The sequence below is a fragment of the Plecotus auritus genome, assembly GCF_963455305.1.
Source record: "Plecotus auritus genome assembly, chromosome: 4".
Taxonomy (NCBI): Eukaryota; Metazoa; Chordata; class Mammalia; order Chiroptera; family Vespertilionidae; genus Plecotus; species Plecotus auritus.
Genome location: NC_137775.1, coordinates 124,102,818 through 124,121,583, shown reverse-complemented (window position 1 = coordinate 124,121,583; position 18,766 = coordinate 124,102,818). Strand labels below are relative to the sequence as shown.

At 37.0% G+C, this 18,766-nt stretch overlaps 1 protein-coding gene across 6 annotated transcripts in view; it reads left to right on the top strand.

The window, feature by feature from the left end:
* GRM8 (glutamate metabotropic receptor 8) overlaps positions 1-18,766 on the top strand; it is a 774,265-nt gene that overhangs the window by 680,683 nt on the left and 74,816 nt on the right. For all 6 annotated transcript variants that reach the window (XM_080666922.1, XM_080666923.1, XM_080666921.1 and 3 more), the window contains exon 9: positions 12,270-13,205. In XM_080666922.1, coding sequence (XP_080523048.1) covers positions 12,270-13,205 — 936 coding nt within the window. The remainder of the gene's footprint in view (positions 1-12,269; positions 13,206-18,766) is intronic.

Below are 18,766 nucleotides of genomic sequence, written 5' to 3'. Positions count from 1 at the left end.
TAATTTCACTAACATTATCACCTAACCTCTGGAGATAGTAAGACAAACTTGTGTGCTGGAATGTAATGGAGTCTTTTTTTCATATTCTAATCAATACAATGGGTTTAACCTCTAAGAGCTTAATATTTGAGTTGAGTTCAGATTACCAGGCTGGACTGGATGTATTAGAGTTAATGTCATACTTTGGGAGATAAAGACACATGCTAATCCATGTGAAAGCAAACTATTTCATTGAGATTCATTCATATGATAAATTCACTTTTCAGAATCCCTTTTGGTCAAAGAAAATATTGTGTCAGGGAACACAAAGTAATAAAGCCGACATTTTAATATTCTATATCCAGTTTTGAAAGGACAAAAAAGGTATTTTTAAAGCTGTGTCACTAACAGGTGTACAGATATCTCTGAATAACAGAAGTCATTTGACCTTAAGTAGAAGTATCATTGAGCTTATTTAATTGAAAACAGCACACAGAATATGTCAAACATACAATAATGACATTATAACAATAATATACCAAAGCTATACATTTTCTGGAATAAATTTTATACAGAGAATAGAGCTTTTGAGGTTTTATTTTTTTGTGAAATAATTTGTTCATTATAGTTATTTTAGAGTTGAAAATAGAAAATAAATTATCTCCTTCAAGCAGGAAGTAGAGTAGATGTCAAACATATTTCAGGAAGAGGAATAACAGCAGCCACCATGACAAACAGAGCAAGTAGGTGCCCGGTCAGAGGTGGGGGTGCAGGTTGGTGTGCCTATTAGACTTACCCTGTTCTAGGGCTTTTGTACGGATTTATCCATTCAATTCTCAAAAGATCATTTGAACTAAGATATTGGTGTCCTATTTTCAAAGATGGGGAAACTGAAGTTCAAAGAAATATATTTAGTAACTTAAAAAAGAGGTTTAAATCCTGATCTGGTTCTAAACCCTAACGTTGATTTAAAGATAGAAATTTTAAAAATACTCAAGTAAAAAGAGGCATTTAAGCTAAGTAGGATGATTGGAAACTAGAAAGTTATAATGACATAAAAACAGATACATTTTCATATTTAAATGTAAACTAAACCAACAGCAACTTTTGAATATATGCAAATCAGCTAAAATCCTTTGAAAAAAAAAACTGACATATAGTAAGTACTCAGAAATGTGGTCATTATGCATTTTTTTTACATTTAATGGTGTGATGAAGAGAAAGTCTATAGGCTTCAATGTTTGAAGTATTGGTACACAAAGCATTTTTGCTTTATTAAATTACTAGGGGCCCAGTGCATGAATTCGTGTACCTTGCAAGGAACTGTGGGCCGCAAGGGCGGGTCTCGGCCCATCCTCTGTGCCCCTATCCTGCCCCTCCTGCTGTGGTCCCTGGTCCCCCGTCTGCCGGCAGCCCCACCCCCGCTGCCGTCACTCTGACGTGCTGACTGTGCCAGCCTCGCTTGTACCCACTGACGGCGCGGAGCGATTGGGGCTGGCATTGTCAGTGGGTGTGAGTGGCGGCTGCTGCCCCGATCACTCCTCAGGAGCAAAGGGAAGTGGAAAAGCTCTGAGGGGTGATCAGGGCTGGCAGCACTGCTTGCACCTGCTGATGGCACTGAGTGATTGGGGCTGGCGCCAGGAGCTGGCAGTGGGTGTGAACAGGGCTGATGCCAGCAGCAGGTGCAAGCGCCTGGTGGGAACATGGTGTGCAAGAGCAAAGAATTTTCAGTAACCACCAGAGGGTCACCCCGATGACAGAGACTGGTGCCCTGCCTTGGTCTGGTGCCCCCGCTCACCTGCTCCACCATCCCACCACAGCCAAAGCCCGCCATGTTCCACACACCCCTTGGTGGTCAGTGCACATCATAGCAACTGGTTGTTTGGTTGTTTGGTTGTTTGGTTGTTCTGCTGTTTAATCTATTTGCATATTAGGGTTTTATATATATAGATACCTTTATTTCTTAATGCCAATAAAATTGGGAGATAAATATATTTTTTAATATTGTACATTTACAATGTTATTGGTGCCCATTTTTTTTGTGGAATGGAAGGTTAAATAATGTAGAATGGGTCCCAAATATAAGGCATATTTAAGGCACATACAGTATTTTTCTAGGTCCTGACATAAAGGATATTAAAAGCCACTGAAAAAGTTAACTGTAATTTATAAGTATAATGAAATTATCATAAACATTTATATAACATACATAAAATACATTATATGACATTGTATGAATAAACAAAATACGTAGAAATATAAACTGAATTTTATTTTATTTTTAAAAAATATATTTTATTGATTTTTTTACAGAGAGGAAGGGAGAGGGGTAGAGAGTTAGAAACATCGATGAGAGAGAAATATCAATCAGCTGCCTCCTGCACACCCCATACTGGGGATGTGCCCACAACCAAGGTACATGCCCTTGACCTGAATTGAACCTGGGACCCTTCAGTTTGCAGGCTGACGCTCTACCCACTAAGCCAAACCAGTTAGGGCTAAATAGAATTTTATATGGTGAAAGAGGGATGGACCACTTATGATTCAAGTGAATGGAGGAAGCATTTGAAATTAGTCTTAAAGGAATAAATATTAGTTTTTAAAGACTTTTTAGAGCAGTTTTAGGTTCACAGCACACTAGTATTGAAAGGGTGACATAGATATTTCCCTTTTACTCCTACCCCCCACATGCATAGCCTCTGCCATTATCAAAACCCCATTGGGTGGATCACTTGTTACAACTGATAAACCTACATTGACATGTCGTAGTCACTCAAAGTCCATAGTTTACCTTAGACTTCACTCTTGGTGTGTATTCTATGAGTTTGAATAAATGTATAACATCTATCGACCACTGTAATATTATACAGAGTATTTTCACTGCCCTAAAAATCCTCTGTGCTCCTGCCCAACCCCTGGCAACCACTGATCTTTGTGCTGTCTCCATAGTTTTGCCTTTTCTAGAATGACATATAGTTGGAATTAGGTAGCCTTTTCAGATCGCTTTCTTTCACTTAGTAATACTCATTTAAGTTCCCTCCATGTCTTTTTACAACTTCAATAGCTCATTCCTTTTTCATGCCAAATAATATTCCATTGTCTGGATGTACAACAGTTTGCTTATCTGAGGGATATCTTGGTTGCATCTGCATTATGGCAGTTATGGAAAATTAGTTATAAACATTCCTATGCAGGTTTCTATGTGGACATAAGTTTTCACCTCCTTTGGATAAATTCCAAGTCATGCAATTGTTGGATCATATGGTGAGAATATACTTAGTTTTGTAAGAAATCTTCAAACTGTCTTCCAAAGTGGCTATACCATTTTTTCAGTCCCACCTGTATTGAATGAGAGTTCCTATTGCTCTACGTCCCCACCAGCATTTGCCGTCCTTAAAATTTCAGGTTTTGGCCATTCTAATACGTGTGTAGAGGTATCTCATCTGTGTTTTAATTTGCATTATCATGATGACTTGTGATGTGGAGCATATTTTCATATACTTATTTGCTCTGCCTATATCTTCTTTGATGAAATGTCCATTCAGTTTTCTGGGCCATTTCTTAATTTGGTTATTTGTTTACTTACTGAGTTTTAAAGAGTTCTTTGTATATTTGGGGTAATAGTACTTTATTAGATGCATCATTTGCAAATATTTCCTCACAGTCTATGGATTATTTTTTATTCTGTTGACATTGTCTTTCACAGAGCACAATTTTTTTTAAATTTTCATGAAATCTAGCTTATCCATTTTAGGAGTTTTATAGTTTTGTATTTTTTATCTAAGCCTATGACCCCTTCAGGTTAATGTTTTGTGAAGGGTATGCGGTCTGTGTCTGTTTTGTTGGTTTGTTTTGGCATGTGGATGTCCAATTGTTTAAACCCTATTTTTTGAAAAATACTGTATTTGCTCCATTGTGTTGCCTTTGCTCCTTTGTCAACAATCAGTTGATTATATTTATGTGGGTCTATTTCTGAGCTTTTATTCTGTTCCATTAATCTTTGTCTGTTCTATACCATCTTGATTACTACTGTAGCATTATATTAAGTCTTGAAGTCAGATAGTGTCAGTCCTCCAACTTTGTTCTTCTTTAATATTGTGTTGGTGAGTTGGGAGTCTTTTGGTTAATAGCTTATTGAGGATTTTTGCATATATGTTCATGACAGATATTGGTCTGTAGTTTTCTTGTAATGTGTTGTTTGGTTTTGGTATTAGAGTAATTGTGATTTCATAGAATGAGTTAAGAATTATTCTCTCTGCTTCTGTACTCCAAGATAGATAAATCCTGAAATGTTTTGTAGAATTCATTGTAAAGCCATCTGGGACTGGTGCTTTCTGTTTTAGTAAGTTATCAATTATTGATTCAATTTCTATAATACATGTAGACCTATTCAGATTGTCTCTTTCTTTGAGTGTGACTATTGTCACATTATGTCTTTTAGAGAATCAATCAATTTCATCTAGGTTATCAAATGGATGAGCCTAAAATTGTTCATACTATCCCTTTATTATCCATTTAATGTTCAGGGAATCTGTAGTGATGTCCCTCTTTCATTACTGATAGTCATTTATGTCCCAACTCTTTTTTTCCTTAATTAGTCCGGCTAAAACCTTATAGATTTTATTTATCTTTTTAAAGAATCAACTTTTGATTTTATTGATTTTCTCTGTTGATTTCCTGTTTTCAACTTTATTAATTTCTATTTTAATTCTTATCATTGCTTTTCTTCTGCTTACTTTTAATTTAATCTGATCCTTTGAATTTGAATTTAGTTTTTGGTTGTTTGAATTAAATTTATTAGGGTAACATTGGTTAGTAACGTTACATAATGTTCATGTACACTCTATAATGCAACATCTTTATACTTCATTGTGTACTTATCACCCAAATTTTAGTCTCCTTCCCTCACCATATACACTGAGTGGCCAGATTATTATGATCTTTGAACGCAAAGATCATATTATATGTCCTATATAATAAAAGGCCAAATTGTCCCCTCGACCAGGAGTTCGACCAGCAGGCAGGCCGGACAACTGCCATGTCCCCTCCCCCTGGCCAGGCTGGCCGGACCCCACCCATGCACAAATTCATGCACCAGGTCTCTAATATATATGCGGAGTGGCCAGATTATTATGCATTCAGAGATCATAATAATCTGGCCACTCAGTGTATATGACCCCATTTATTCTTTTCATCATTCCCAAACTGACCTTTCTCTCTAGTAATCACCATTCTGTTGTCTGTATCTGAGTTTGTTTATTTATTTGCTACTTTTTGTTTTGCATACCACATGATTCTTTTTTTCTAATTACTGAAGATGGAATCTAGATAATTAATTTTAGATGTTTCTTCTTTTTAAATATGCTATAAATTTTCCTATAAGCACTGTTTTTGTTGCATGCCACAAAATTTGATAACCTGTGTTTTCATTCATTTATTTCAAAATATTAATTTTTCTTGAGATTTCTTTCTTTACCCATATGTTATTTAGAAGTCTGTTGTTTAATATTCATCCATTTTAGGATTTCCCAGTTGTCTCTCTGTTATTGATTTCTAGTTTAATTCCATGGTGATCTGAGGGCAGACATATATTTTCTATTTTTTTGAAATTGTTAAAGTGTATTTGTGGCCCAGAATGTGGTCTATTGGTAAATGTTACATGTGAACCTGAGAAAATTGTGTATCTTCCCAATGTTGCATAAAGTAGTCTATAGATCTCCATTACATCCAGTTGATTTATGGTGTCATTGAGTTCAACTATGTCCTTACTGATTTTCTGTCTGCTGGATCTGTCCATTTCTAATAGTGAGTTGTTGAAATCTCCAACTATGATAGTGGATTCATCTATTTCTCCTTGCAGTTCTATCAGTTTTTGCCTCACATAGTTTTACAATTTGTTGTTAGTTTCATATACCATTAAGAATCATTATGTCTTCTTGGGGAAATGGCCCCTTTATTCCTGAAAATTTTCCTTGCTTTGAAGTATGTTCTATTTGAAATTAATATAGCTACTCCTGCTTTCTTTTTCTTTTTAAATTAGTGTTAGTATGGCATATTTTTCTCCATCCTTTTACTTTTTATTTCATGTGTCTTTATATTTAAATTAAGTTTCTTGCAGACAATATATAGTTGGCTCTTATTTTTTAATCCACTCTGACAATGGCTATCTTTTAATTGATGTATTTGTACCATTGATATTCAAAGTGATAATTGTTATAGTTGGATTAATATATACCATATCTGTTACTGCTTTCTGTTTGTTGCCCTGTACTTTGTTCCTATTTTTGTCTTCCACTCTTTTTCTGCCTTTTGTGGTTTCAATTGAGCATTTTGTGATTCCATTTTCTCTCCTTTCTTAGCATATCATTACCATTCTATTTTTACTTTTTTCAGTGATTTCCCTAAGAGTTTTTAATGCACATTTACAACTAATCCAAGTCCATTTTCAAATAACACAAAGCCACTTCAAAGGTAATATATCTTATTTTTAAAATTAAAGTACATTTCTTTATTAATTCTTTGATGGAATGTAATGACATTGTGTTTAGAGAACAGTGAAGAGGCTAAATAAAATGAGTATGATAAAGAGTCATCTTAAAAACTTATAATCAGGTGGAAAGCATAAAATCAAAGCCTTTGCCCCAATGGAGTCAGGGGCTTTTGCCTCACCCCAAAGACCTAAAGGTGGAGAGAAAAGAGCTGAGGGAAAGCTGCAGTGATTAATGTCTCCAGAACACTGGGTGGCTGCCTTGTCTAATCATTTATGAAACTTCAACTCCCACTCTTTCTCCTCAAAACCTTCAACAAAGGGAGTGATTTTAAGACAGGATGCTTTGCAGTTTTGCTACTTTGTTTTGTTACATTAAGCACACAGGAATTTTTAAAAGCTTTCTGTCAGCCATTAAAGACTCTTGGACTATGATCACATGTGCTGTACACTTAATGCACTGGAATTTTTAAGACTTTTAAGGCCCTAACAGAAACAGATTATCAGTTGTAAATGCCAAAGACCTTTGAGTAGGCTACTACCCCTCAAAATTATAACATGCACCTATACTTATTCAGAGTAAAACCAGTCCCTCAGGAATGCCTCCCAACTCCAGGGCAATACTGCTTCCCCTTCAGCATTCCTGGGAAACAGCATATGACAACCAGCTACTGCCAAACACTGGGCCATAATGTCAAGTCTATAAACCTAAGAAGCGTGTTGAGCATTTAATAACAATGATACAAGGAACATTGTATCTAAATAAGTTAAACAACTTATTTAGAAAAAGCATAAATTATTTAAAAAACCAAACAACTCCTCATTAGCTTTTAAAATAAATGCTTCTAGAAAAAACAGTAAAACTCTGGTTACTACTAGAGATATGCTACAACACATGCTAAATCTGTAAATAATTCAGTGTACCCCAGCTCTCTTCCATTTCCATTTGCATGAAATATCTTTTTTCCATCTCTTTACTTTTGGTCTGTGTGTGTCTTTTAATCTAAAGTGGGTCTCTTGTAGGCAGCATGTGTATGGGTCTTGTTTTTATCCACTCAGACACTTCATGTCTTTTGATTGGAGCATTTAACCTATTTACACTTAAAGTAATTATTGATATTTATTTGTTGCAATTTTATTATTTCTATTTTTCAATATTCTTTTATTGATTCCAAAGAGGAAAGGAGAGGAAAAGAGAAATAGAAACATCAATGATGAGAGAGAATCATTGATCAGCTGCCTACTGCATGCCCCACACTGGGGATCAAGCCTGCAACCTGGGCATATGCCCAGACCAGGAATCAAACCATGACCTTCTGGTTCATAGGTTGATGCTCAACCACAGAGCCACACTAGCCAGGCAATTATTATTCCTATTTTTAATCTTTTTTTTTTCTTTCTTCTTAGAGAAGACTTTTTGCCATTTCTTGTAATACTGGTTTGGTAGTGATGAACTATAGTTTCTTGTCTGAAAAGCTCTTTATCTCTCCTTTGATTTTAAAGGTGGCCTTGCTAGATAGAATAATCTTGTTTGTAAGTTCTTGTTTTTCATTTCTTTGAATATTTCTTGCCAATCCCTCTGGCATGCTAAGTTTCTGTTGAGAAGTCAGCTGACAGTCTTATGGGAGCTCCACTCTAGTTAAGTATTTTTCTTTTGCTGCTTTTAAGATCTCCTCTTTGTCTTTAACCTTTGACATTTCAGTTATAATGTGTCTTGGATTGGGCCTCTTTGGGTTCATCTTGTTTTGGACTCTGTGCTTTCTGGACTTGTATGTCTATTTTCTTTACCAGGATAGGGAAAATTTCAGTCATTATTTCTTCAAATAGAGTTAGTTTCAAATACTTGCTCTCTTTCTTCTCCTTCTGGTACTCCTATGATGTGCTTGATGTTCCAGAAGCCCCTTACACTATTCTCATATGCATATGGTACACTTTTTATAGTTGTCCAAACATCCTTGGGTATTTTATTATGTTTTTGTCAGTGTTTGTTGTCTTTGTTTTTCATATGCATAATGGTATCCTTAAACTCAGATATTTTTCCTCGGTCATGTTCAGCCTTCAAGTCCATCTAACGTATTCTTTATTTCTGTTATACATTTTTCATCTCTAGTATTTTTTAGTCCCTTCTTAAGATTTCCATCTCTCTGCTTACATTGTCCATTTGTTCTTGCATGCTGTCTTCTTTCATTATCAGAACCCTTAGCATATTAATCATGGTTTTTTTTTACATTCCCAGTCTGATCATTTCAACATCCCTGCCATGTCTGGTTCTGATGCTTGCTCTGTTTCTTCGTTGTGTGTGTGTTTATTATTTGTTTATTTGTTTTGGTATGCCTGGTTGCTTTTTTTCTGATAGCTTCACAAGATGTGTTGGGTTTAGAGGATCTACTGTAAATAGGCCTTTAGTATTGTGGTGGTAAAATGTTGGAGGAGAAGAAATGTTGTATAGTTCTGGGTTAGGTCTCAGTCCTTTAATGAGCTGATGCCTCTGTCTGGACTATAAAATTTACAAGTGTTTCTGTTTTTTCTTTCCCCGCAGTTGGACAAAATGGCTAGAGTGGGCGGGGGTTGGGTATTTCCCTTCCCTAGGTCAGTTAAGGTCTGATAATATCCCAGCAGGTTCGGCTCATTAACTAATTTCTCTTTGGGCAGGCTTTTCAAAAAGAGCAGAATGATATGGCATATTTTAAAATGGTTCATTTTTCTCTCCCCCTGCTGCAAGCATGAAAAGATTTTTCTCAAATTTACTGTGAGAACCACGTTGAGCTCCTGCAAATAAATCTCACAAAATTATGGGATTCCCTATGACTGAGTCCCACTGGAGTTTACCTCTTAGAGTCATCCACACTGAGCCTCTAGCAATTAGAGTTCAGGTTTTCTTACCCCAGCACTGGTTCACTAGGTCGTTTCTGCTGGAGAGTCTCTGCCCCTGTAAGTAGTGACTCATGCTATTCACCTTTTTGTCTCTCCAATCTTGGGGACAGTAATATGCCCTGTGTCTTCACCTCTTATTAGGATCTTTGAAGCTGTGTTGATTTCTCAGTCTGTTCAGCTCTTAATATTAAGATGGAGTGGCAATGTCTAAGCTCCTTGCATAAGAAACTGAATAGCAGTATTTTTATAGCTCAAAATGGAAAGATGGCATTTTAGGCAGGGGCAAAACAGGAGTAAATAGAGAAAGAAAGCCAAAATATATATTTTAGAAATATGAATACAAAAATTGAGTGTGGCATATAATTCCTGAATGAGCATTTTATGTACAATTCAAGAGGCAGATTGAGACTGAGGGTTTGAGGACTTAAAGTCAGGTTACCAATTTTTATTTTTCTCTTTATCAGTGAGAAGTCATTGCAATTTTTTATCAGGGGAGGAAACAGATAAAACATACTTATAATATTTTATCTGGTCCTGATTTATATGTACAAGATGAATTAGAAGAAAAATATCAGCCAGTTGCAAATCCTTGATGGTGGTCAAAGAATGGCATAATGATAAATTACTTCAGTAGAGCTAGACAAAGCAATGGATGGATCAAAGTAAAAATATAGTGACTGAGACTAGATATGAAATCCAATTGAACAAAATTAGAGATATCAAGAAGAAAACTCCTTAGGCCAGATAATGAATATATATATATTTTAGACATGATGAGCTTTGTTGCTCATAATTTGGTTTTGACTGATTAGCAAGTCTTCGGAAATGTTCTAGTTGTCAAGTAATGAGAGAAGGATTGAAGTAGAGCAATGATGATTGAAGCCAGGGAATGGGAGATATGTGTGATAGAAAAAGATATGTCAGAAAACATTATGGATAGAACCACTGGCAGAGTTAAGGGAACCAAACAGAAGAGAGGGAACCAGTATTCATGACAGTTGGAGAAAAATGATAGTCATAGTGTTTTAAGATGTCAAGAAAGGAGTGTTTCAAAAAAAAAAAAAAGAGAAGAATTGAGAGGAGGTCATTGGATTTGGATGCTGATGCTTTTCTTGCAGAATCTTTAAGATGAGGACATTGCAAAAGCTATTTTGCATGGGAATGATGATGCAGAGGGGCCTAAAACATTGTTTCTAAAGAATTGACCTTTAAGATTTCTAACAATCTTGAAATTTAATATTTCTAACATATTTTTGCTGCCTTTTTTTGTGTGGTAACATTATAGTTCTAAGAAGCCCCAAACAAAATACAATTTTGGTATTCTAATAATTAGCTCTGGAGCATAAACTTTACAAAAATAAAAGTATTTCGTTATCTTATATGAATCCATTTATGGTATAAAATCAATATGTTAGCCACTAAGTGGAGCATTTTATTTTCTCAATATTTCTGAGAGAAGCTTCTAATTTAACTTTTTTCTTTCCTACTGGGATCCTATAAGGAAATATAATAACTTTCTAAATCATTAAAAACCTACTAGGCAATTAGTAGGGTTGAGATAGATTGTTTTCCTTTGTGGTAACAGACAGGGTAGATAAAATGGTCTTGAGCGCCCTTATGACACATGAAGCAGCGTCTACTTTCTCAAGAAAGGATGTTTGAAATGACACAGGTATGAATTCTCTACTCCACCTTGGCGAGATTTGGCATCCCTCTGCACGTACTGAACTTGGGGACTGAGCCCTTAACGGTTCCAGGGGTGGGCAAACTTTTTGACTCGAGGGCCACAATGGGTTCTTAAACTGGACCGGAGGGCCGGAACAAAAGCATGCGTGGAGTGTTTGTGTGAACTAATATAAATTCAAAGTAAAGGAGCGGAGGGGAGAGCAAGAGAACCAGATAGAACAGCCGGATCCGGCCCGCGGGCCGTAGTTTGCCCACGGCTGCCTTAACCTGTGGGACCTGATGGTATTTCCAGGTAGATAATGTCAGAATTGACCTCACTCAGGAAACCAGGCTGGTGTCCCAGAATTGCTTGGTACTGTGGGAGACTCCCGACTTCCACCTCACACATGTTGGAACTGGGTCCAGACCATTTAGTAAAGAAATTCAAGGGAAGAGGTCACACAGTGGCAGATCACCTAAAAATAACATTTTAATTTTAATAGCGATATTTTGTGATTTAATCCAAAAGAGCAAAGTGGAACTTTAAGTTCCTTAAGCAGATACTAAGCACAAATGTGGACTGCCTCATTTGTACCACTTTCACTACTTTATGCCACCTTATAAGACTGCTCTTATTCAGTGGAAAACATTACCACCCAGCTGTCTCATTCAGCATGGTGTTTTTCACAGTGTGGAAATGCAAGATTGGAAAAAATGTATTTCAAACTTAAATGGATGCAAAACATTAATATAATTATCAACATAAACACACGAGGAGTGTCAGAGATTAAAGTAGCTACTTTTGCCATCTCTTTTCAAACTTCACAGTGTGGTTTGAATTTCTGAAAATATAGTATAAAGACTTGGATCCTCATTTATATGTGTGTTTATACCTTAAGCCAGTGTTTGAGGGATTCTGGCATGCATACCTGTGATTAGAGCTAAAACATTTTTCCATGGGGCTGTTTTTGGAGCTTTAAACCTGTTCGGGTCAATCAATCTTTCTCTGAATGTCAGATTGGTCAACATTGAGTAGGTAAATGGAAACTAATGACACTCATCAAGTTGATTATGTGAATGATTTATTGGACCCAATCATTTAACACTTTCATAAAGTCAATATCAGGGAAAGAAACTGGGCTCTTATGATTGTAAACTGTATTTGTACTGTCAACATTCAGTGATTTATTACAAACCTCTAGCTAGGATTAGGATATTATAAATGGGGGAGAATGGAAGGCTCATTAATTGTTTATGCCCACAGGTGGAAGCCATGCAGTGGGCTAGCAGGGAACACACGCACCCTGCGTCTGTCTGCAGCCTGCCCTGTCAGCCTGGGGAGAGGAAGAAAACGGTGAAAGGGGTCCCTTGCTGCTGGCACTGTGAGCGCTGTGAAGGTTACAACTACCAGGTGGATGAGCTCTCCTGTGAACTTTGCCCTTTGGACCAGAGACCGAACATCAACCACACAGCCTGCCAGCTTATCCCCATCATCAAGCTCGAGTGGCACTCTCCCTGGGCGGTGGTGCCTGTGTTTGTTGCCATATTGGGAATCATCGCCACCACTTTTGTGATCGTGACCTTTGTCCGCTATAACGACACCCCTATTGTGAGGGCTTCAGGACGCGAACTTAGTTATGTGCTCCTAACAGGGATCTTCCTCTGTTACTCCATCACCTTTCTAATGATCGCAGCACCAGATACAATCATATGCTCCTTGCGACGGCTCTTCCTAGGACTTGGCATGTGTTTCAGCTATGCAGCCCTTCTCACCAAAACAAACCGAATCCACCGGATATTTGAGCAGGGGAAGAAATCCGTCACAGCACCCAAGTTTATTAGTCCAGCATCCCAGCTGGTGATCACCTTCAGCCTCATCTCCATCCAGCTCCTGGGAGTGTGCATCTGGTTTGTTGTGGACCCCCCACACATCATCATCGACTATGGCGAACAGCGGACTCTAGACCCAGAAAATGCTAGAGGCGTGCTCAAGTGTGACATTTCTGACCTCTCGCTCATTTGTTCACTGGGGTACAGTATCCTCTTGATGGTCACCTGTACTGTTTATGCCATTAAAACGAGAGGTGTTCCAGAGACTTTCAACGAAGCCAAACCTATCGGATTTACCATGTATACCACCTGCATCATTTGGTTAGCCTTCATTCCCATCTTTTTTGGTACAGCCCAGTCGGCAGAAAAGGTAAGTGCAAGAAATGTATTTGTAATTTTTCCTTGGATTTAACTTTTTCTTCAAGGTCCTCTCCTGCCTTTCTTTTGGTTCATTTATATTCTCCCAAAATGATTCAGTCTGTGGTGTTCTTATTTAGAAACACACACACACACACACACACACACACACACACACACACAATTACCTCAAGGTCGCTTTGCATTGAATGTGTGTTGACAGAGGCTGATTTCCCATATTTAATGTGTCCTTCTTGGCAAGGCTGGAGATTGACATAGCTCACATCACTTTCTGGATCTCTCTTTCCAGCTCTGTTATCTACTAACATAACTTGTTGTTTTTGTTTCCCAATGAGAATTAAAAGAGGAAGGGAGAAAAGGCAGACATGACTCACGGGTGAGTGTCCCAGAGATAACCTAATGCCTAACACATGACTTTTTCTGGTTCTAATGTGACTCTGGGTTAAAGCTATTCCTTAATAAAGATGATAGTTATATTCACAGAAGGAGGTTGTATCGTAAAACCACAACAAAAATAAATTGAAGCCATCTTACTGTTTTTCCTCTGCCTCAATTTTTTAAAAATCTTTATTGTTCAGATTATTACAGATGTTCCTCTTTTTTTCCCCTATAGCTCCCCTCCACCTGGTTCCCACCCCACTCCACCCCCCCGCCCCCACTGACCTCATCCATAGGTGTAAGCTCTTTGTCCAATCTCTTCCCGCACCCCCCACAACCCCTTCCCCCCCGAGAATTGTCAGTCTGCTCCCTTTCCATGCCCCTGATTCTATTACATTCACCAATCTGTTCTGTTCATCAGCCTCAATTTTTATTGCTTTTCCACATGTGGAGGGTGATGGTGGGGATTAAAGACAACAGTGAGAAGTTATACAAAGCAGTTTATAACTTTTCAGAAGGCGAATCTCTCAAAAGAATTTCCTTTTGCCACTACTGACCTCTTCCACATAAACCACTGCACTGAAAGAACATCTCTTTGTGAAGGGAGTATGCACGGAAATGGGTGTATGTGGTCCTATGTACAGAAAAGCAGAGGACTAATGTTACCATGAAATCCAAGGTTTGGGTAGTATGCTAGAGACAAGCCAGCTTGCGAAGCAAGAACAAAGCTATCTTTCTGTAATGGATTGCCTGTCAGCTCAATGTGCACATGAGGGAGTCCTTCTTAAAGGTTGTTCCACCTTCCATCATCAAAAGTCGTGAGGCAATCAGACATCCCAGGGACAATTCCCTAGTCTCTACCGATCCAAGTGAGGTCATGCATGACTCTTAAAATTCCAAATAATTCAGATGAAAAAGTTCTCTGTATGGATTTGGAGAGCCCATTGGTATGAGCACCCATCCCTTCCTAGATCAATGTGGCCTGCAACCAAGTTTGGATAAAAATGTACTTCAGCACACCTATTGCTGAATAAAGTAAACTTCTGTGGCTTCCAGAACTGTCACCTTTCTTGACTTGCATGGCCAATGGAGGCCCATGAATATTTCATGTGGGACCGAGCATATAGCAGGAAAGAAAGTAGGACAGTTTGGGGCTCTAAACCTAACAACTGAAAAGAATTATATTTTGGTATATGCAGATGGGACTGTATTAGGATCAAACTTGTAAATTTAACTTAGGAAAGAATGTATGAGTTGGAAAATAAGTTTCTCAAAGTCTATTGGGTCTGTTTTGATATGGTTAATAGTTGTACTAGTCAGGGTAAAAAATGCTTTTGCAAATTCTGGAAATGTGTATTATGTGAATTAATAATAACAATAACAATTTAAGTGGTATTTATATTTGAACCTATGAATGCCATTTTAAAATATACTGTTTTATCTCAAGAGGGCCCTAAGTAGTTTACTTTGGTTGAACAAATATTAGCAAACAAAATCTTCTGAGTTCTGACATCTAACTTTCCTTTCCTTTTTTAATCTCTTTCTTTACATTTTATAAATTACAGCCCACTCTAATTTTTCATATTGTGACTTCCAAGGTTGTGGGAGGTGCAAATACAATACCAATAAGACGTTATTTTTTATTTAGATCATTCCTTCAGTGCCTAGATTTTTAGATGAAATAAAATCATGGTCCTATATCAAGCTATTGGATATCATCATTGTAGTTAACACATGCATTTTGCTAATAAGTTTTCTTAAGATAATTGGAAAAAAAATAACCATAGTCTCTCAGAACAGAGACTCTGCAGAGTTGCAGCTGCCCCTGAGGAGCAGTAATAGAAATAGAAGAGTTTCAGGTGAAATGGACACGTGAACATGCCAGTGGTGGAGGCTGCCCAGTGCTGCTGAGGATGCAGGAGCTGCACATCCATCTGTAAAACTGAGTGTAATGTGTACTAGTATATTTATAGGTGCAGATATATCCATGCCTGTAGAGATATGACTGAATGTGGCAATACAAAATTCCCTTTTATTTATTAGCTTTTGGGATAAAAATAAGTCAACAAAGCACATGGTAAGACAAAGGATAAAATAATGTTAATCGGCAATTATTTTGTATTATTCTAATGAATATGGCAAAGACTAAAGAAATCAATAAGAAACACCAATTTTAGGAATTTTCAGAACACTATAGTCCTCAAATTATTTAGTTGGTCTTAGAGTTACTGAATTTATAACAACTCTACATCAAGAGCTATTATATAATAAGTAGCTAAGAATTTGCTACTAAAGTATATTATATAATACACTTCTGTGTAATCCAAACACTTCACATTGAAATTGGCCAGCTGGTATTCTCTGTTAAAGTCTCTATTATTCAAAATAATACATAAAATGTTTGAGAATAATTATTTTTTCACATTGCTAAAATTATTGACACATATTAAAAGTGAATTAAACTGTTATGTCTCTAAAAAAGGCTTTAAATAAGTTTTATTTACTTTGGAGGACCAAAGAGCGGGTCAGTCTTCCATTCTCATTTATAATGCTTGGCCAATGAACCCCACCATTATCAACTTGAATTGTTTGCAACAGATAGGCAGCCCACACACCCATTAATTCAGCAGATCCTTATTGAGCATTGTGTCCAGCATTGTTCTAATTATTGAGCTTATGTCAGTCTGCTTTCCTGTAAGGCTCTGTCTGGCTCCCAGCCGATGCTGCGTGATGTATGCCAGCACCAGGAAGATGCCAGGCTCAAGGGCAAGAGAAAATGGTGAGGGGTCAGATCTGAGATGAAAAAGCAAAGATGAGAGCTATGCCTCCTATAACTATACATCAGTGACATCAAATTTATAGCACAGAAGACAATGGAAAAGCAAAGTTCTAGTATTTATTTAATTACACTTCTTAGAGTAATGTCTACAGAAGAAAACTTATCTAGCCACATAGGTCTCTCTGAATTTACAATAGAAGCAGGAATAAAAAGCAAAATTAGTTGAATAATTTTGACAGATGTTTCAGAAAAAAATCTCTGAGTAAAATCAAGTTAAAAGGGGATCTTAGTAGCATTCAAAAAGGCGGACAGCTCTCTCTGTCTTCATTCAATGATGAAACTCTTTTTAATTTCTGCACATTCCCTGTTTTCCAAAATTTGAAATCAAGATGAATTATGTTTATTCCAATAGAGCTTATGACATAATTTATTAACTTTGTGCCTACTACTGCATTCTACTTGGCCATAATATAAATGCACTTTTTCTTTTCTTATAGAAAAATGGTGTGAAGGAAGGGTGGACATTCTGAGCCATGAACATGAACTAACACAAACTCTCATAATTTTACTGAAAAGACAAAATATGCAAATATAATTAATGTAATAGTCAGAAAAAGAATCTCAGCGATGGTTAGGGGCTATTAGGATGGAAAATATCTCTAAAATACATATTTTACTATCTCTAATTGGTCTCATAAAACCAAGCTTTTCAGACACGGGTTATGACACAGCCAAGCTCCAATGAGCACATTGCTTTACACACAGTGTCAGATAGAAACAAAATAAAACACCCTCAAAGTAAAAAAGAAAAGAAAACTCAACAATGTCAAAACCCCTATATGTCCTCAACCAGCCTTTCTCCCTTCACCCTCTGATGGATTGTGCAGCAGTTAGCTAGCAGCCCAAGTCAGAAACCTGGGCGTCACCTGCAACACTTCCCCCTATTCACTCCCACCCCTTTATTTCCTCCTCTCATCTTTACATGCAATCTTTTATAAAAATTTGTAGAGGGTAAGCAGTATCTGTCTGATACATATCTGAATGAATATGTCTTTTAATATAGAGCCTTTTATGTCACTACATTCTGAATATACATATGCCTATTCAATGAATGAGTGGAGTGTCTTACACGATAATCATATAATAATATAAATGCTTATTTATGATTTAAGTTAGACTGTGGCCTTATGGGAATATTATATATACATCTTATTGTAATTCACATTACAATATTTTTTTCTGAAAAATAAGTTTTCTCATTTAAATGATGGGCCATATAAACTTATTTTTAAAATTTTGTCAATCACTTATTCTGAATAGGACTGCTAAATATTTAGGGAGAAATGCAAAAAGGAATTATTATAGTTGCCCTTAATTCTATCTAAGATACACAAAGCAAAGAAGAATTAATGTGATTATCCAGATATGTTTACCATGTCATCCCTCCCTTGTTCTTTTCTGCATATGACTACTGGAGACCAGAAGAGTGTGGGGAAACAGATGGACGAGTGGAATAAGGAGGAGCATGAGCTCTGGAGTGGGAGGGCTTGGGGTCAAATCCTGTCTCTGTGTAAAGCAATCACCCCACCTGCACTCAGCTCTATTCTCAAAATAGAGCAGATCTGAGCTCATATAGTATAGGAAAGGGCAGGAAGATTAAATTAACAAACCAACAAAGGAAACCCTCCTCCTCTTGTCTCATTATGGTGTATTTGCATAATAAATCTCATAGTAGTTTTACATGATATGAGTTATGAGACCGTTTAGCACATAATAAGCAATTAATAAATGTTGGGTATTATTCCTATTAGACTACATTTCATGAGGGCAGAGACCTTATTTGGTTAGCTCACCATTTTATGTTGGGACCTTGCAGAAAGTCGGGCCAGAATAGGTTCTCAAAGACACAAGTGTTTAATGATTGAATACATTCACATTCATTCACATAATTGCCTCAGTTTCTCCAGTCATTTAGACCATGTTTGTGCAGCACCCCAACTGGAAGTGTTTTTGCAAACAGAGGGGCTCTCCTGAGGGTGTAGAGCATATGGGTTATAGCAGTCAGAGAGGGAGACAGAATCTGTAAGAGGAGGAGGAAGAGGAAAGAGAGTTCTTTCTGAGGCAATGTGTGACTGCCTTTCTCTCTTTAGCAAAAAAATACTGGAAGAACTAACATGTCATCAGAAAGCAGCTGCTGAAATATTTAAGTTAAAATCGAGTAATTCTAACAAGAGCTGTAAGAGTTGAAAACAATAAATAAAACTCCTACTTTAAGAAATAGTCCAGATAAGAAAAGAACAGCCTGAGAAACCTGGGGTAAGAGTCTTAACATGATCTATACAACATAGAAGTAATTTTCAGACTAGATCAGACTAGTGGTAGTTTCCAGCCACACC